The sequence below is a fragment of the Corythoichthys intestinalis genome, chromosome 7 (assembly GCF_030265065.1).
Source record: "Corythoichthys intestinalis isolate RoL2023-P3 chromosome 7, ASM3026506v1, whole genome shotgun sequence".
Taxonomy (NCBI): Eukaryota; Metazoa; Chordata; class Actinopteri; order Syngnathiformes; family Syngnathidae; genus Corythoichthys; species Corythoichthys intestinalis.
The window spans coordinates 11,248,433-11,269,728 of NC_080401.1; the positions used below are offsets into that span (position 1 = coordinate 11,248,433).

The following is a 21,296-nucleotide window of genomic DNA, read 5'->3' on the forward strand; positions in this document are numbered from 1 at the left end:
GCAAATGAAGCAACAAAGAGGAATAAATAAAGTTCAAGTCCTGGGTATCCCCCATCCTTAGACCCTCCATGTCGGCAAGGAAAAACTCCAAAAAGTCCAGAGTCTTTGGGAGAAAATGAGAAACTTGGGGAGTACCACAGTCAGGAGAGATCCACTCCCCGGACGGATAGACAGGAAGCCCCAGGACTGCTAATGGGAATTAGCAGGCAAAGTTACAGTCCGTAAAGATGCAGTGGAGTAAAGGAACAAGAAGAGGTCCATCTAGCCAGATGAGACGGGGGTAGCAACGAGGACATCCATCCAGCCAGGGGTCCGGACAGTCAGGAGGTTGCTCTGGGGAGGGGGGAAAGGGGACACCGGGTGACTAGTGATGAAGAAACTAGACAACTAGATGTTAACATTGGAAAATAGAAATAAAGTCGGACAAGTGGTAGGTAGAGTGAGGAAAAAGGAGATAGAACTCAGTGGCTGTACTTCCCCCAGCATTATAGCTTTTAGTGCAGCTTAGACTAAACTGTGAGTCTACTCCGACTTCAACTAGCCTGACCATAAGCTTTGTCGAATAGGAACGTTTTAAATCTAATCTTAAATGTGCAGACTGTCTCGGCTTCTTTAATATTAGCTGGAAGCTGATTCCATTAAACAGGGGCTTGGTGGCTAAAGGCTCTAGCTCCGACGGTACTTTTAGAAACCCTGGGAACTACCAGTAGACCTGCATTCTGAGAGCGGAATGTTCTGTTGGGGCGGTATGGAACCAGAGCATCAGTGAGATAAGATGGCCCCAACCCATTGAACCCCCCAAAGAATGTGATTTATCAATAAACATGGTAAACATGACTGTTCCAGATTTTTATAAATGTGTTGCAGGCAAGTTAATGATTATTTGCTAAGAACGAGCAAGTTTATCAGTTTAACATTAAATGTCTCTGTAGTGTATTCAATTATAGATTGAACATGATCAAAATTAATTGAATTATTTTTTTATTTATGTTTAACACAATGTCCATTCTTCACTTCATTAGAATTGTATTTATTGCAGCTTATATCGATCGGCTCTCATTTAATAGTGGATTTTTGTTATAGTGTTATGGGCACTCAGTGTATACTAAGTACAATGCTGGACTTTACATAAAATACTCTATCCTTAATAGGGATGTCCCGATCAAAACACAGGATTGGAAATTGGGGCGATCACGCCATTTTTTAGAGGATCGGAATTGGGTGATAAGGATCGGGTTTTTAATTTAAAAGATACATTTGTTTTTCTGCTTCATGCTCTTACAGCCTCTCACCCTTCCTCCTGCTGCTTTTCTTGCTCACTGGTGCAGTTGTTGTTGGTACTTAGGGGCAGTTTACATGGCGACTCTGCGACACAAAGACGCAATAACTGAGTTGCGGAGTCGCCTCGCGTATGGTGTCGGCGAAGACGCAAAATTCTGAATCCTGCCTCGAAAGTGGAAGAATTCGATTGCGGGGGAATGAGGGGGGCTTGCTTCGCATGCATATCAAAGGCTATTGCCGCGCAGGACCCGCGACGATAACGTCAGCACTCGTACATGTCACATTGGGCGTGTGCAGCGGTGCTATTTAACAATAAAAACTGCAAATGGCGGAACGCCGGCTTTAATTTACTGTTTTAATAATATTTTTACATTTAAATATGTTTAATGTTTCCATTTTTGTGCCTTTTGGAGCAAAAGGAAAATGCCACTGCTTCGAATGGGCGGGCATGTTTTCTTCCGGGCTGAGGAGCCCCGCGGGGTCAAAGTGCATCATTCGCTATCACCTTGTAAATCTGCACTGCCGCCTAGGGCCTGGCATGAATACTACATCGTTTTCATGCGGAATTGCGACATTGTTCGAATAGAAACGAAACCATGTAGATGCACATTTGAAATTTTTCGTCTTCTCGGAGAGTCACCATGTAAACGGCCCCTTAGAGTTAACGATAATTGACAGGTTTGTAGCTTTAAACTAGCGAGTGATGGCTCGGTATCTCTACGATCAGGCTTCAAATGTGTCAATCATCGTTTAGTTTGTTACACACCCGTCTTTGGCAATTCATTCAAGTGAGAGGCTGTTCTCGGCAGCACGGGTGTCAAAGCGTGAGTGAATTTAAGTGGACTCACTCAAAGCATTTAGAAAGAAAAGCTTTTTTCTACGTTATTCTTGATAAAATAATTCACATTATGAAGGCGGCACGGCAGGACAGTGGATAGCACGTCCACCTCAGAGTTCTATACGCCTACATTTTGTGTTCGTGAACCTGAAGCAGTGTTGTTTTTGGCAGCCCTTTTAATTTTCATCTTCGCCCCTTAGACGAAAATACTAATTAGTCTTAGTCATATTTTAGTTATTTCAAAATGTGTTTTTTTTCTAGTTTTAGTCCACGAAAACTCAAATTATGTCTAATTTCAATCAACAATTCTCAAAATGTTTTCCTATGTAAACATCTAAAGTTTTAGACCATGAATAAATAGATAAATAAATAAATGAAAAGTTTCCAACAGTTTGGAATGAACATTGACAGACGAGCACATAATTGTGGAGTCTACAAGGACATCAACATCTTCATGATGAAAATACACTGGCACTCAGCAGGAAAATGGCACACTATTTGCAATTAAATAAACTCACCTGGACACCACGAAGTGTATGTAAAAAGTTTTTCCAAGAGTTTAAGAAGACACCAAGTCCACTAAATGCTAATGCTAATGTGAACGCTATGCTAGTGCTACAAGTTTGTTTAGTGTGTGATGATCACTCAATAAAAACCTATAAAGGCTAAAGCAACATGGCATAGCCAAGATAAGAAAACAACACTTACCAAGCAGCACCTGACACGTTTCACAAAAGGAACCTGGAATGGGCTTACCGTAATTTTTGGACTATTGGGCACCTCACCCAGTACATTTTTAAAGGAAAAACCATTTTGTACATACAGTATATACATAAGCCTCTCCTGTCTATAAGCTGCGTGTGCCCACATAGTAGCATGAGATATTTACAAAGAAATAGTTTTTTTCAAAATTTTCTTTCTAGATAGTGTCAGCAACAAGGCAGTTACAGTGGGGAGAACATGTCTTTGATACACTGCCGATTTTGCTGGTTTTCCCACTTGCAAGCCATGTAGAGGTCTGTAATTTGTATCATAAATTCTCTTCAACTGTGAGGGACGGAATCTAATACAAAAATCCAGAAAATCACATTGTATAATTTTTAAATAATACATTTGTATTTAAATGCATGAAATAAGTATTTGATACATTACCAGCTAGTAAATATTTCGGCTCTTAGTTCTTTTTTAAGAACCCCTCCTTTTCTCCATTCATTACCGGAAGTAACTGCACTTGTTTGAACTTGTTACCTGTATAAAAGACACCTGTTCACATGCTCAAACAAACAAACTCCAACCTCTCCACAATGGCCAAGACCAAAGAGCTGTGTAAGGACATCAGGGATAAAATAATAGACTTGCACAAGGCTGGGACGGGCTACAGGAAAATAAGCAAGCAGCATGGTGAGAAGGTAACAACTGTTGGAGCGATCATTAGAAAATGAAAGAAGTTCAAGTTGACGGTCAATCTGCCTCGTTCTGGGGCTCCATGCAAGATCTCACCTCGTGGGGCATCACTGATCATGAGGAAGGTGAGGGGTCAGCCCAGAACTACAAGGCAGGACCTGGTCAATGACCTGAAGAGAGCTGGAACCACAGTCTCGAAGAAAACCATCGGAAACACATTACGCCGTCATGGATTAAAATCCTACAGCGCACGCAAGGTCCCTCTGCTGAAGCCAGTGCATGTCCAGACATGTCTGAAGTTTGCCACTGACCATCTGGATGATCCAGAGGAGCAATGGGAGAAGGTCATGTGGTCGGATGAGACCAAAATTGAATTTTTTGGTCTAAACTCGGCTCGTCGTGTTTGGAGGAAAAAGAAGGATGAGTACAACCCCAAGAACACATCCCAACCGTGAAACATGGAGGAGGAAACATCATTTTTTGGGGCTGCTTCTCTGCCAAGGGTACAGGACGACTGCACCGTATTGAGGGGAGGATGGATGGGGCTATGTATCGCCAGATCTTGGCTGACAACCTCCTTCCTTCAGTGAGAGCCCTGAAGATGGGTCGTGGCAGGGTCTTCCAGCATGACAACGACACAAAGCACACAGCCAAGGCAACTAAAGAGTGGCTCCGTAAGAAGCATCTTAAGGTCCTGGAGTGGCCTAGCCAGTCACCAGATCTGAACCCGATAGAAAATCTATGGAGGGAGCTGAAAGTCCGTGTTGCCTGGCAGCAGCCCCGAAACCTGAAGGCTCTGGAGAAGATCTACATGGAGGAGTGGGCCAAAATCCCTGCTGCAGTGTGTGCAAACCTTGTCAAGGACTACAGGAAACATTTGGTATCTGTAATAGCAAACAAAGGTTTCTGTACCAAATATTAAGTTTGATTTTTGTGATGTATCAAATACTTATTTCATGCAATTAAATGCAAATTTATTATTTAAAAATCATACAACGTGATTTTCTGTTTTTTTGTATTAGATTCCGTCTCTCACAGTTGAAGAGAATTTATGATACAAAGTACAGACCTCTACAAGCTTTGCAAGTGGGAAAACCAGAAAAATGAGCAGTGTATCAAATACTCATTCTCCCCACTGTACATAACAGCAACACAGCAGTACAGCACTAACTGGGCCAGTTATTAAAAACATAAAAGTCTTTGTTGGCCACCTTCATTTTCCTCCTATGCACTGAAACCATGGAAGTCTTCACCCTCAGTATCGGATTTGAATAGGCTGATACACTTCGCCACGCACCTTCTCAGTCTCTCTTTCATTGTCGCTTTCAATGTCTCTCATAATGACGAAAATTGACCTTTGAGCTTGTGCTGTCCTCTTCGTCACACAGCAGACCGGCTTTTCGAAACCTGTTGGTGATGGTGGATTTTTTTCACACTGCCCCACGCTGTCAGGATCCACTGGCAGACTTGTGCAAAAGTTGCTGTTTACATGCGGCCAGTTTTGGTAAACGATTTCTTGCAGCTTGTCATCCAAGCTCCCATTCAACTCGGAGTGCCACTTTAAATGCTCGATTCACACTTATATCAAGATGCTGCAAACACTTTGTTGTGCCCCCGGGAATCACGGCTAGAATTGAGTTTGTCCTCTTGATGGCTGCTTAAGTGCAGTGGCTCTGTTTCCTTCTTGATCAGCCACTTCGGTTGCTTTTTACTTAAAAGCTGCGTCATATGCATTTCTTCTAGCGTTTTCCATTACGTAGGTCTGCTAATTTTACTCATGCACAAAGATGAGGGTCTGCTACTTTTATTTATGCACAAAGCACAAAGTTAAATTATCGGTAATCGTCCAAACTAGCGTCTTCCTCGACACATATATTCCACGTGTCTCACATTTCATGCTCGAGTGCCCCTGGCGGCAGTTAGAAAAATAGATAAATTGGCCAAATCATTGCACACACTGCAGGAGTCAAAATGAGGGGGAAAAAGTAGCGGCTTGTAGTCTGGAAATTACGGTACTCACCAGCCTGTGAGTAAGGCTTTGTGTGGGGCAGGGGCTCGGGGGGAGGTGCAGCACGTCACATGAGTGACACAACCAAACACAGCTAAGATGCGTACTAACTACATATACGATAAGAAAATATCACACATTGTGAACTTGACAGAAACTATGGCGAATTTTCATCTCGTCTCGTTAGACGATAACTGGCATCCATCTCGTTATGTTTAAATCTCCCAAACTCGTTTTTAGCTCATCATTGTTCGATGGCAAAATATTTTCGTTATCTTCATCGTTGATGAAAATAACTCTGACCTGAAGAAAAAAGTTAATTGCAACCAACGCAAAAAATAAGTGTGGAGCCTTGGCATTATACTTATATCGCAATGTTAATTTTCTCCATTATTATTCAGACTAATTATTATTGTTATTATTATTATTTTTACTTTTTAAGGGCTAAAAAGTAACAAAATAATCCACAGATTAAAAAAAAAAAGATAAAAAAATATATACATTTTATACTCCGCAACACTAATGGAAAATGCGAAAGAGGAAGTACTGTCAAAAGTACATGTTTGGAACTTTTGTTCAAAAAAAAACAAAACAAAAAAACTGACCCAGACTCTGTATCGGCAGATTCTCAAAAACAGGTGACTTGGACCCGGGTGCAAAAATATGTGATCGTGACATTCGTAATACTAACAATTCTCGCTTTTACTGTAGTGTGTTTTGTTGTATGATTGGAACTTAGAGCTATCTTTTTGGTCCGACTGGTGTGTGCTTTATCCAGGTGGTGCGTCTTCTAAAAAGCTCTCCAGAGAAACCAATCACCTTAGCTATTGGAGATGGAGCCAATGATGTCAGTATGATTCAAGAAGCCCATGTTGGCATTGGTAAACACTCGCCATATACTCTCCATACGTAATTACTCCACAGAGTATTCCTCTCCCCCAGCATTGCCTCTTCATTTACATTTTTAGCTATTTGACTATGTTTGCTGGAAACGGTCCAATCTTTGTCACATGTGCATGCACACATCTGCCTCCTGTATTTTTTGTTTCAGTTTTGGCTGTATTTCTGACCAGACAATCTTCACACTTCTAATCTGACTCTCTCCCAATTTGGGAATCTGTTCACTAATCTCAGTGTCTCTGGCTATCGCTGCAGGAATAATGGGAAAAGAAGGTCGCCAGGCCGTGAGGAACAGTGACTATGCAATTGCTAGATTTAGATTTCTGGCAAAACTTCTGCTGGTCCACGGTCACTTCTACTACATTCGAATAGCTACCCTTGTACAATACTTTTTCTACAAGGTAAGATTTATCAAAAACACAATGTTTCTATTGTCCATCGCTTGTTAAGTTAATGAATTTTGCTACATTAGCAGACCCGCTCATCATCGTCAAACCAATTCTAAAACAATTAAGAAGAAAAAGAAAAGTCAAAAAGGGTGACCTACGTGAGTTGTGTAGATCCGAGGAGAACATTTTTAAGGGGGGGAGGGTATTTTTTTAATGTCAGACGCTTGGTATGCAAGCGGGGAAAGCTGCATAAAGCAAAAAAAGTGCACCAGAGTGGCCAAAACATTGACTTATTTCAACGAAACAAATGAGGGTATACTGTTGCGTCCTGTCTCTTCAATGTCAAGCTTGGCTGCACGTTGGCTGTGAATGAACATCTATAGCACCGTCACCCAGTTGTAATTTTGGAAGACGACAGGAAACAATTACAAGCTAATAGATTGTTAAGTCCAGCTATCTAACTAATGACATGTTTTTATTGAAGTTGCTAAGCCTGTCATGATATGCAATGAGTCCATTTATCGCACGGTACATAGAAATGAGGGCAGTAATATTTACGTCTGCGTTTTATCGCCGCTCGCGCGTGCATGCATTTGTGCGCGCGTGCTGATGGCATATGAAACAACAGTTCCTTTCACAGATTTTTCTTGGTCATCAACACGCCGTACAATTAAAGTTCAGGCATACAAAAATAAGGAAGCACATCTATACTAAACACTGTAAACGTTAGCATTGCTACATTGAGGCTAATAGGGAAAAAAGACAACTTACTTTAGCCTGCTATAAAACACTGTCAGTCTTCTCCAAAACACGAACTTGCGGTTAAAAGGTGACACATCAAAAATGAAAAATCTCTGGTAAACAGCATTTGCAAACGAAAAGAAATAAAAAATAATTACTGACACCACATGCAAAGACAAAAAGAGCTTTTTTTGCGGAGTGTAAAGCTTACTGTTAGTGGTTTGGCGAACTTCCGGTGAACATTTCAAAATAAAAGCACGTCATGTTCGTCATATAAATAACGATTTCTGGAGTTAATCCCACATACTTCAGAATTCAGATTCTACACTAAAAATAGCTTTAAAATGACACCCTTTCGTGAAAAATCTGATTGGCAATGATCATACTATTATATATAGTGTTATACTATAATATTAATGCTAGGTATTTTTTTTTTAAGAATTGTTTTGAATAATGTTGGAAAGGCGAAATCAGTGTTCTGAATCTGAATCTGTCTCTTTTGCACTAGTTAATTCTATCAGCATTTGACCTCATTGTTTGTTATTTATTGTTGTTATTTATATGTTTATTTAGTCTTTAATAAAGAATTTAAGCGTCATAGAAAATGTCATTGCTAAATTAGTAAAAAAAAAAAAAAGGTGGGGTTTATTAGATTAGTCGACTATTCGTAAAAATAGTCGGCTGACTAATCGGGAGAAAATTTGTCGTTTGGGACAGCCCTAGTTGTACTGTGTACCGGAACATACTGTATTTCCTCCACACCCTTCTCACCTTTTTAACCCCTGACCCATTTTCATGCCTGCATATTTTTGCAAATACAATTCCTTATTTAATTTAAAGTCAATTGAATGCAATGTTCTTTTTCTTTTTGCAGAATGTGTGTTTTACTACGCCCCAATTTTTATACCAGTTCTTCTGCCTGTTTTCACAACAAGTAAGTAGTTTCTCTTTTGAATGTTGTTGTTAATGATTCTGCATGTTGCACAATGCCAGAAAAGTCTTACTTAGGTCCCAACTACATTCAGTAAAAATTCCATATTTCCTTCAATAGCTCATGGTCATCGGTACATTCATTAGAGTACCTCCTTCCCAGCAATTATCTTAGAGAACTGTGTCCTTTTAATGTAAATTTTCCAGAACAGACTGCCCCATGTAATTAAAACATTTTTTATTTATACTTGATCATATATGAAGCCAAGACCATTCCTTTATATGACTTTTTTGTCATTTCTGCTCTCAAAAAGGCTGGCCGACCTGATGGTGGTCACCTTGCTCTGAGTCATAATATTCTATGTTATGCGCCCTGCCTGACCCAGTCGCTCCATCACATTCAGTTGCTATAATGTGGCCCCCCAGAGAAAAGAGTTTGGGGACCTCTGCTCCTTCATCAAATATGAGACACACTTAGGGCTGTGACTATCAATTATTTAGGTTTTTGGTTTATTATTAAAAACCTGATCCTTTTACTCGATTCGGCCTGATTTTCGATCACGTAAACTGATGGGGTACATCCCTACTATGTACCCTAAACTTGAACCTAAAGACATTTTAAACAATTTGAATTTTGTATAAAAAGTGATATAACTTACCGAATGGCACCTATTGACATGTCCTAATCATTGATTCATATTTAAGTACTAAGAATGCAAGGTTGCTCTAAATAATGGCAGTAATGTTAAAATGATTTTGGTACTCTGACTCTTTTCCAGACTCTGTATGACAGTGTTTATTTAACACTGTACAACATCTGCTTTACCTCACTGCCCATCCTGGTGTACAGTCTGTTTGAACAACTTGTTCATCCACATGTTCTTCAGAGTAAACCAGTCCTGTACAGGTACTGTATATTTGTATATTTATTAGTGTTGACCGATACCATTTTTTGGCCCCGATACCGATACGTGGCTTTGCAATATCGGCCGATACCATACCGATACCACTTCGTCTGAAATATATATAAATGAAGAGCTACATACCTGGATGTGAAATCATTGCTATCGTGGCTTTGTCAGGCTGCTACTTACCATTGTAAAACTTGAAAAAAACTAATACAAAGTGAATCCAGTAGAACTTTTTATTGCATACCTGGTATGGGTGACAATAGTTAAATAAACCTTAGGCTCTCAAAGGCCAAAATAGCGCTAAATTTGTGAAATTAAAACATGTATAATGCTAGCTCAACAGTAAAAAAGTAAAAGTACAATGAATGAACTGAAAAAAAAAAATTAAACCCTGAGTTTTGGCTTTCAAAGGCCAAGCAGTGCAACTTTCATGAAATTATAAGTAATAATAATTGACCAATCTCTATTAGCCCCCTCTTTGGGCACCAGCAGCGACATAACTCCATCTATAGCTACGCACAAATGCAAACAGCGCATGAGTGAGACTCCCTCATTGACACACACACACACTTAGCCACTTAGCTTAGCTTACTTTGCTTACTTCTGCGGCAATTTTGAATGGGCTTGCCACCAGTCCTTTGAAATAAGGAATCGTTCCGAATTGGAAATTATGGTAAAAGTTGCGTTCTGTATTGAACCAATACGGAATATATGTAAATAGATACATTTCTATGCATTTTAGGAGTTTCGGGGATGTCCCTTTTTTTTTCGTCGCCTGTACGGCTTTGGGCGCGGGGGGGGGGGGGGGGGGGGGGGGCGTCCCTTATTTCTATTTCTGAAAGGTGGCAACCCTACTTTTGAAACAGGTCTCAAATTACTGCGGCATTTCTTTCAGTAAAAGATAATAAAAGTAAAGTAGACGAGGTGAACTGACCAGGGATTGTTGCTCCGGTCCAGCCCCCTTCCTCTCAAACTTTTTGTGTTCGTTCACGTTTTGTCTTCAGATGTTTTATCAGGTTTGAGGTATTAAAAATGGCCGATTTAACTCCACCTCTGGAAACTTTCAGGCCGCAAATCTTGCATGCAGCCATTGTACTCAGAGATTTTATGCTGAAATATTTTCAGACCGCCGACATTTTCCTCTCCTAGTTTGTGTGTATATGTCTGTATCTCCATATGAAAAAGCTGCCCGGCATTGGTTAAGAGCGGCTATTGGCCCGCTCTCATTGGTCTGGAGCAGGTCAATAGCGATAGCTGCTTAGCATGCAAATTGATCACATGTGATCACGCAACACTGAGTGTAGTGAGAGTCAGGGGAAAGAAGGCTGTGGTCAAGTGTTATAATACTGGACAGGTAAATGGTATCAGCGCCCTATTTGTTGGTACTCGCCGATACCAATACCACCATTTTAGTGCTGGATCGGCCGCCCCGCCAATACTGTATCGGTGCATCTTTAATATAAGTACTGTATATCAACAATTATTGTGACAGTCAAATCATAGATTAACTGTGTATAATAATAATAATAAAATACAGTCAGTGCCCCTCCCCAGTTTAAGATTAAGTTTGTATCTTACTGACATCCAGGGTGCACAAAATAAACTATTTTACCATTTACTTGAATATTTTTTTTTTTCCAGAAAGAGAACTTGTACGTTACAATAATGCACATCATACAAATTATTTCAAGCCTTCATTTGTTTGAATTTTTTTTTTTTTTTTGCAGGAAGACCAAAAAAATCCATCCAAATCTAGCATTTCACAAAACAATACAGGTAGTCTCCGGGTTACGACTTACTCGACTTCCACGATTTTGACGTTAGGACGCCGGAGTCTTGTCCACCATTTTGTCTCCAGTCGTTGATCATTACCATCATCAAAATTGAAAAGAAAATTAGGCTTGTGGCATTGCGCTTTTTGATTGTGTGTGAAGTTATACAACATGCAAGTTTGACTTTTTGAAACAAATAGAAGTAATATTGGTAAATGGACTTTTGCTTAATTTTCCATTTTTTTGGTACACATTGTAACTGAAGAATGTTCTATAAAATATTTTAAAAAGCTTTGTTTCCATATTCTTTCCAGAGACATCAGCAGGAACGCTCTGTTATCTTTCCGGACGTTCCTGTATTGGACTATCTTAGGATTCTCTCATGCATTTGTCTTTTTCTTTGGATCCTACATACTAATGGGCGAAGACACCACACTAATGGGCAATGGACAGGTGTGTGTCATCAATTTGCAGGTTTTAGTTTTGTTAGTTTTCATAAATGCAAACCAATATTTTTAATGTCATGTTTGTTGCTTGTCTTCCTAATTGGTAAATATTAACACCACAGCAATGCTGGAGAGCAATTATTTGGATTTTCTTGATATCTGCATGGCATTTTTGCAGTCACTCACTGTACTCTAACTCTCTATAACCTTATATTTTATTTCTCTGATTGGTGATTTTCGCTAACAAAATGGCTTTATAGAGTTGAATTTGCCTTTTTGAGTTTTTAACCTTTCTCTGATTTTCTTCATTTCATCTTGTACTTGTTTGCAGTCTGATCATACTAACTCTTGTTGACTTTTCTCGCTATCTTCTCTTGCCATCTTTCGTTGACACCTCCCTTCATGCTGTGCATGTTTTCAGATCTTGCGAGCTAACAGGCAACTGGTAAGCATCAGCTCTACAATTGAAAGCTCTCTGTGGGGCGAGTGAAACTCAATTAGGGACTACCCATTTTTTCTGTCTGCTGTTTTTCTTTTTTAAACCAGAAAGGTTTCTCTACACGTTTCTGTGTTCCAGACACCAGAAATGAATTTGGAGAATCACCACTTTTGATTCTGTAAACTCATTATGGAATCAATTGGTTTTTCAAGTTGGTCTCGCTAATATTTTATTACAGTAAATACTTTTTTGTGTAAGAACTTCATAAATTCAATCTTTATTTATAGGGGAATGAAAACCCAACAGAAAAGTTACATTGACAATGACAAACCTTATTATGTATTCGCATGTAAAACATTATTTTTATAATCGATTAATCTGACAATTAGTTAAACAATTGATCGATAAATGTCACTTTTTTGAATTACCTTCATGATTTAACTTAAAGTTGTTGTAGTCATGTTGTAAGTAACAATGAAGACAAAATGGATGACTATTTTCTTCAAAAATATTTTATTACAGCTTCCTGACTTACCTGTGCTGATTTAAATACATAAAACTTGTTAACGTTTTTAATCAAGGTTGTGCATATAAAACGCAAAAATGATTTCTCAATACACAAATCTGATAAAAGTCCTGTTCATTCACATTAAAAATGTGCTGGTTATTGACTTTTTTTTTTTTTTCTTGTGGGCAAAGCGCTGATATAAATTATGTCAGTGACTCATTTATTTTCTTTATACAAACTAAACAAAATTGAATAAGGAGCCAGACTGTAACGAATAAGTTTTCTTTATAAAACAGTTGTTCGTAAATACAGTCCAAGTCCAGTTTCAAACCACAATCTCTTGTATGACAATTTACGGTTTCAACTGGAGTTTGTGATGAAAGCTGTTATATAAATGGGTTTATGTGTGTGGTTTCTTTATAAAAAGAAATGGAACAACTTTACTATCTGACAATAACTCAAGTTCTCATATGCTTCTCCAAAACCCCATACAAACGGACACTTAGGAAACTGATTAGCATAATCGCTAACTATCTTAGCGCTCTGTGCTAAGTACTAACGTCTCATCAACAAAGAATACAAACAATACAATTGGATTCATTTACTCACGTCTGACAGAGGCACATTTGAGCTAACAACACACAAGACAATCTAACTCGACATTTCGAAATATTGATTCAGCAGCCCAACATGAGTGTAGCAGTGAACACTCTTTCTCTTGCTCTAATCACTGGTGCGTGCATACCCTCACATTATACACAAACAAGGACCCAAACGAGACTGCTCATAGCTGCCGACAAATTAACTAATTTGCTAATCAATTTAGCAATTAGTTGTTGCAGCCTTATTGAACAAGATACAGTGATGCATGATGAAAGGTCTTACAAATTACATATGACAAGTTTAAGGTTTAAAGTGCCTATGACAGCAAAAAGCATATTTATTTCATATTTCACGCAGTATTTTATGCTCCTGAATGAAATGGACCGCTCGGATGTGTGTGGAAGCGATCGATTTATTTATTCAATTTTTTAAATCCCGCGCCATGAAAACGAGTGACTTCCTGGATTGAGGAGGAATGTTAATGTGACGTCACCTGGGTCAGCATCTCACAATATGGCATTGTTTTATAGCATGCAGATGGACTGCGGATTCAGCTGATTTTGCAGATTAACTTGCTAATTTTTCGCATCACGCCAGCCAAATGTGCTGCAGGGTTTTGTTGCTGCACCAGGGTGTGAACCTTTTTGGGTTTGGGTTTGCGAAGATTGGCCAAAAAAACAAGTCCGACAACTGTGGGACCATTGAACTTACGAGAAAGTGAGTAAAACACCGTGTTTTGTATTATGTGAAATACTGGGACCATGGCACACGTTTTAATTAGGAGGTGGCTTGCATTTTGTGGGTGACAATGCTTCCTGTCCACCGAGAAGGCCACTCGGCCGACAACCGGCGGCTTGTCGCACACCCCCCTCGGTCCTCTTCGGGTGCCCGCTATGAGTGCGCTATACTCTGCTTATGCTCGTGTGGTTCTTCGTATCATCCAGACTTCCAGCCCCCTCTGCCCTCTTCGTGTGCCCAGCAATTGACCACTATCCTCCGGTTGGGCTTGGGCCGCTACGCGCTCCTCTGATGTCGGCAGGTTTGTCCGGTGGTCAGTCTCCAGCAGCTTTCCCGGCAAACGAACTCTCCTGCCCGCAGCAGCGGAACGACAAGCTGCTTGCTCGCCGCCGGGGGGTTGCCGATCGGTGAAGACAATCGACAACCCCGCCGCCGTGTAACATGTTTGGAGGTAGTTTTGTGTGATTTTTCGCTTCGAAAGACGAGAATAAGACTAGGAAACGCCACTCGGTTTGGGTTAGCATGTCGGCTAGGTGTCCTGCCTCCTGATTTGTTTACCTTCTCCGAAGCTGGGGAATGGAAATGACAAAAGCCGGACTAACTCCGGTGTCATAAAATATCGTTCGGGAGGTGCAAGAAGTCGACAGTTTTGACCATTATGGAGTAATTTTGCCATGTCTTACTGAATTAATGCATTTTTATTATTCTATATTCCATTTAGCAAAAGACTGTTATTTGTCATGACTATACCATTTATTTAGCAATTGGGGAAAATACTACTTAGATAAAAAGTATCCTGTAAAAATATTGGAGTAGTGAGATTGAAACAATAACATTTTGCTGCTCTCTTTGTTGCATTTCTTCTTTCTGACTAATTCCCCCTCAATGAGCTGAATTATATATCAGATGAAATTGTGACTGCCGACGTCATGCCCATCTGGGGACGCTAGAGCGCTATAATGACAGGCAAGGCTAAATGGCAGATTTCTAAAACTAATTTCTCGTCATCTGCGCTTTGCCAAATTGTTGTATATACAGTAGTCAAATCGTCCCAAAATATGATTCAAATTCACATAATAATGGTGTAAGATTTTTATTATGCTGTCACAGGCACTTTAAGATGGACGTAATGACTAATGGCATCATTAATAACAGGGAATAATAGCAAATATTCTAAACGGTATTAAAATGGTGATGAAAAGGACTCGTTTTATATATACCACACTTAATTCTCTGCATTTTTGTCTCGCAGATGTTTGGTAACTGGACATTTGGAACGTTGGTCTTTACAGTCATGGTCATTACTGTCACTTTAAAGGTAAAACAATTAACTATTTGCTTTTATATTCCAATTCTATGTCCTCCTCATATACTGTATGGATATGGATAAGGCTATAAAGTTGTCTTTCACTGAATGCGGTCTTGTGTGAATTAGTTCAAGGAGAAAAATGAATGTATTTCATTTTGGAATGAGGCTGTGACATAAAATTTGGGAAAAGTGAAATGGTTTGAATACTTTACCGACACACTGCAAATGTCTTTAACCTGGCTCTCTGTTCTTGCTACTCCAATAACAGCTTGCATTAGAAACTCATTTCTGGACATGGATAAACCACTTCGTGACCTGGGGCTCAATAGCATTCTATTTCATTTTCTCTCTGTTCTACGGAGGAATCATCTGGTAAGAAATGTTTTTTAATACTTCAACTGATAGTATTTTACATAAACTAGTCCAACACGTTTACATAAAATGATGCATATTTAATCTGGGACAATATTTGGGTGTGTAAGAAATATTCATGTAATATCTGAAAAAAATTATCTTATTATTTTTATGTCCAACACAGACACTTCCTTTTTCAAAGACTTATTTCATAGTTCACGTTATGCGCAGGCCTGTCACGATAACAATTTTTAGAAAATTCCTGGGCGTTTTTCCAAACTATGCAGAATTGCACTTTTTTTCACAGGAGCAATAAATGCTTTTAAAAATAAAATACCTGAGCTTAGCCTCAAACGATAGCAAAAAATAAACAAATGAGGATCTAAGAACAACAAAAGAACTATTGGCTAACTTGCATAGCAAACGTCCGCTGGCTTCAGTGCTATAAACTTTTTTTTTTTTTTTTTTCCCAAACAATGCTCCTAACAAATTGTTCAAAAACATATTATCACAAAAAAAAACTAAACATACTTCTAAATAACGAATAGATAAACATTAGCTCAAACAAAAACTTACTTTTGTTGGTCTTAACAAGGAGCAGCTGGATTCAGCCATGTTAGATGAAATTTGGCATTGTCACTGTTGCCACTAGAAGGCACCATTTCCACCCAATCAATAAAACTAAATGCAAACACTTTCAAAGCAAACCATTACAATGCCAATCGAATTAATCAAATCTTCGAAGCAGCAAAATTTGATTCAAAGCTTTTTTCTAATCGAAATACTCGAGTTAATTGATTAATCATTGAAGTACTAGATATATTGTCTCATAAATTCTGCCGATATGCGATAGTATTGTAATTTTTTTTTAACCAATTCAACCACTAATTTAGTGAGAATACATCCTGATAAATCATCCATTCAAATGCAATAAATTGTTATTCTTAAATAAAACAAACTACCGTATTGGCCCGAATATAAGACGACCCCGATTATAAGACGACCCCCTCTTTTTCAAGACTCAAGTTTGAAAAAAGACTTTTTGAACACCAAATTTTTATACAGAAAATAATTACAATACATCTGAAACAAATGATTATAACAATATATTTGAGAGAAAAGGCATTTAATTTCGCATTCAAAACTTAATATCTGAACATTTAAACATTTAACATTTAAATATGTAAACTAAAGTGCAATCAAATTCATAAATGAATGGCTTGTGGTTTTTGAAATATAAATAAGAAAAAAATATTGTGATAAAACAAAATTGCAATAACCATTAATTATCAAAGTGAAGTCTAACTGTAACTGAAGTTCAGCATTCGATTCATTGATGACTGGCGCCATCCAGCGTCGTGAATGGGTATATGTCTAGGCCGCAGTTTTTTGTTTTTTGTTTTTTTTTTTAGGCCGCAGTTGTAAGACGTCCCCCAGGTTTTCATTCTTACTTTAATGCAAAAAACACCGTCTTATATTCGGGCCAATACGGTATATTAACATTGAAAACTATTTCCAAAAAAACACCACACACACACCATGCATAACGAGTCATTTGAAAGCTAGCTAAGCTTAGTGTATGAAGTAGGTGAGAAACCCAAGGCCATTTTAGTTCTCTGCCATTTAGAGCCCGTCAAAAGTGTTGATTTGATCCAAAATGACTGTCATCTTGCCCTGCAAAGTCCACATCTTAGCAAATTTGAAGCCAAATTATTAAGGGTGTAACGGTACATGTAATAGTATTGAACCGTTTCGGTATGTGGTAGTCTGTTCGGAACGGACGCGTACCGAACGAGTTTCTGACGTAATATAACCCTTACTTTTCGAGGCTGTGAGTCGATCGGCTTACAGTTTCTTTGTGTAGATATTTACTCCGTCTTCTCTACTATAATGAAGACCAACACGGTAGGACAGTCCAGAAACGTCAACATCGCGACAACGTGGCCAATCAGCCAATGCACACCAGTCGCAGTGCGGCCGCGTGTTAGATGCGTCCCAAATGCGGCTCAACCCGACGCACGCGAAAAGAACAGCAGCGTTTATTATTTGACGCGAGACGCGGCCCTCCTGCGTCAATACTACTTGCTAGGATCAGGCCGGAAGTCACTCGTGTAATAATACGGTGGATCCGGTCGATTTTCAAACTAATATGCAATCGTCACCTACTTTTTGAGTCCATCAGATCTCTTGAGTGGTAGATCGGGGCACAGTTGACTTGTCTTTGTGGATTTACTGCTCTCTTCTCTGCTATAATAATAACCAACAAGGCCCCGTGTTCAATACAAAACACTCCTACCACAACAAAACAAGTAGGAACTAATATTCACATAGGAACTAAAGTTATACAACATAAAATATACAATATAAATGAATACTACATCACATATGTAAAATATAAACACATAATAACATAATAGCCCATTTAAAAAAATTGAAATGAGCTAAAACACATGTAATTAAATAATAATAATAATACACAGATCCTGCTTACACAAATAAATTTATGAATTTCTGTGTTGCGCTTTAACTTGAGAAAATCACCTATAAAGCTTTTAAAAACCGTTCATAGGGGGAAAAAAAAGTTTCATTGAGGCATTTCATTTGTAAAATACATGTTAAAATCTTTGTCATTGGGATTGCTTTTCTCTTTAGCACAGGACTTCTTTTTTCGTCTTTCTTTCAGAAAGAAAGCTGACCAATACGCGGGGTCTGAAAGGCAAATTGTTTTTGGATTATCTTTAAATACCCGCTACTTTTTGAGCAGAATTCCAGCTTTGTATAGGCTAATGTTCCTATTGTTGAAAGCACAAAGGTGTGTAATAAACAACTAGCACGTTTATATTTTGCATTTTGTTTTCTTACTGTACCGAAAATGAACCGAACCGTGACCTCAAAACCGAGGTACGTACCGAACCGAGATTTTTGTGTACCGTTACACCCCTACAAATTATTCATTGCCAATCAGATTTTTCATAATAGCTGTCATTTTAAAGCTATTCTTAGTGTAGAATCTGAAGTATGTGCGATTAACTTGAGAAATATTTATTTACATGTTGAACGTGCTTTTATTTTGAAATACATTACATGCTTTTATTTTGAAATGTTCACCGGAATTATGTTCGCTAAGCCACTAACTGTAAGCTTTACACTCCATAAAAAAAAAAGTGCACTTCCCTTTTCGTCATGCATGTGATATCAGTAATATTTTTCTTTTTTTGCATTGTTTGAAATTGCTGTTAACCAGCTAGTTTTCGAGTTTGAAGTTTCGTCTTTTAACTGCAATTTTGCGTTTTGGACAAGACTGTCAATGTTATAGCAAGCTAAAGTGGCTAGTACATTGTCCTTTTTCCGTTATCCTCAATGTAGCAATGCTAGTGTTTTACAATGTTTAATATGGATGTGTTTCCTAATTTTGTATGTCTGAACTTTAATTCTACGGCATGTTGATGACCAATAAACACCTGTGAAAGTAACTTTTCTTATAACCAGTCAACAGGCACGTGTGCTGAGTGCATGCAGCACAAGCAAACACGCACGCCCACAAATGTATGCACGCACGCGGCGATAAATCGCAGGCGGGAAAATTGCCGCCCTCATTTTTATTTACCATGCGATAAATTGACGTGTTGATATTGTGGCAGGCTTCTAAAATAGAATTATCCCTCCGTTACTATAAGTACCGGTATTCCATTTTCTCTTCCAGGCCATTCCTACACACCCAGGATATGTATTTTGTATTTGTACAACTGCTGTCCAGTGGCTCTGCCTGGTTTGCTATCATCATCATTGTCATAACATGCCTCTTTCCTGATGTGGTGAAGAAGGTTTTCTACCGTCATCTACGGCCCACCAGCACACAGAAAAGTCAGGTAGAATGGGTGGTGAAGGAGTTGGGGACAATGATGACAAATTTAGAATCAATTAGTAACATTTTGACCAATTTACTGTATACCCCATAGTTTGTTTTGGTGTTTTTATGCACTCCAGATCCGGTACCTTTTACTTCCGAGATGCAGTTACATTTGCATTATGTTTTGTGCCAATACATTTCAGCTTTTGCCTGGAGGTACATACTTCTAATGGAGCCTGCACACTGCTATAATTACTTGTACCCATGTGTGACTATTTCATAATGCAGCCAGAAATTGTATGTCTTCAACCATAACTAGCTTGGGAAAAAAACAGTAAAAGAAACCAAAGGAAAATACTCTACATGTCGATTACAGGGTTAAATATTCTGCATTTAGGCTGTAAATTAACCTTCAACAAAAGCAGGGTGTTTATGTGTCAATGTTCAAACAGCATGATGTCCTTTTAATATGAAGCGCAAACACAATGGTCAAGAGTGCATGGTCATCTTTCTGCAGGAAACAATTTTCATACCTTTGTCTCAGAGGAAAAAGATATCCTTTCCAATCTTGTCTGTGTCTAACATTTGTCTAGTGTTGTCCTTGTGTGTGTTTTTTTCAATGTCTAACCTCTCCTTATGCTTTCACTCCTTTCCCGGTGTAGATGTATTCCAACTGTGTGGCAATAGGTGATGACTTCATCGCTCTTCAACCTCTATCCAGAGCCAAGAATCAGCTGGGCAAAATTAGGTAGAGGACATGGGACAGAGTTAGCCCTAGGGTTGAATTGCACTCTTTCAAGTTATTATGCATATATCATAAAAGTCAAATTAGCATTGGATTTTAGGGCAAGAATATATTTTCTGTAAATCTACATTATTTATAATACAGTGGTACCTCTACTTAGGAAAATAATTTGTTCTGGAAGTAGTTTCTTCACTTGAAAATTCTGTAAGTATAGACGCATTTTCCATTTAAATGCCCTAATCTGTTCCAAACCCCCCCAAAATTCAGACGTATTTTATAATGCCTAAAAATGCAACAGAACATGTAACAAATACATGTTACAATTAGATTATTTCACAATAAACATAAAATCTGAGTTGTCCATGATGTAAAAAAAACAATCAAACAAAAAAACAACAAGAATAGAGTTACGGGTTAAGGGTTAGGGTTTAGGGTTAATACACAAAGTTAATACACTCATGTAAAGCTGTCGAAACACGAGGGGTGAATGAAGAGGATGCTGAGAATAACACATACAGTGGAGGTCCCTTTCAGCCAATTGGATGCCAGGAATGCTAGGCAATAGCCAATTGCAGAGCAGCTGTAAGTATGTTAAGTTCAGTCGTTTCTGGGAGCTGTGAGTACCAGCCAGACTGTATTTTTGCCTTTCGTTTCTTTAACAAAAGGCAATATTTTCCCATTGAGGCGTGTCTTAACCTGAAAATTGTTTATGTAGAAGGAGGGGTATCACTGTATATTCATTTCAGAAGGGCTCCATTACTTATGTCTCAGTTAGGCCAAATTGAAAGAATCTTACTTAGGTTGTTTAGAATTATTAACAGCGGTGTTGCATTATTCTTCTTCAAAAAAAATATTTAGATCAGATATGGTCAAACGAAGTCCTGAACTCGGTCTTCATGCCTATAATTTTATTTTCAATTATTCAATTCAATTCAAATTTTCTCAGTCAAATCTATTGTTCCGTTTGTAGCTGTTCTAAATACACCAGAGCACAGGTATTTGGACAGCCACTGATTGTGTTAGGTTGTCTCCAGAGGTGGGTCGTAAGTAGTTATATTTTGTGTGCATTTTTTGAGAACAATGCACTTTTAAAAGTACTTTTACCACGCCATACTTTTTACATGAGTAGA

General features: G+C 38.6%; 1 protein-coding gene across 1 annotated transcript in view; it reads left to right on the forward strand.

The window, feature by feature from the left end:
- atp11b (ATPase phospholipid transporting 11B) overlaps positions 1 to 21,296 on the forward strand; it is a 107,838-nt gene that overhangs the window by 56,886 nt on the left and 29,656 nt on the right. Inside the window, exons 20-28 of the mRNA XM_057842338.1 lie at positions 6,310 to 6,412; positions 6,687 to 6,832; positions 8,436 to 8,495; positions 9,271 to 9,398; positions 11,489 to 11,627; positions 12,042 to 12,065; positions 15,161 to 15,226; positions 15,486 to 15,589; positions 19,275 to 19,440. Coding sequence (XP_057698321.1) covers positions 6,310 to 6,412; positions 6,687 to 6,832; positions 8,436 to 8,495; positions 9,271 to 9,398; positions 11,489 to 11,627; positions 12,042 to 12,065; positions 15,161 to 15,226; positions 15,486 to 15,589; positions 19,275 to 19,440 — 936 coding nt within the window. The remainder of the gene's footprint in view (positions 1 to 6,309; positions 6,413 to 6,686; positions 6,833 to 8,435; positions 8,496 to 9,270; positions 9,399 to 11,488; positions 11,628 to 12,041; positions 12,066 to 15,160; positions 15,227 to 15,485; positions 15,590 to 19,274; positions 19,441 to 21,296) is intronic.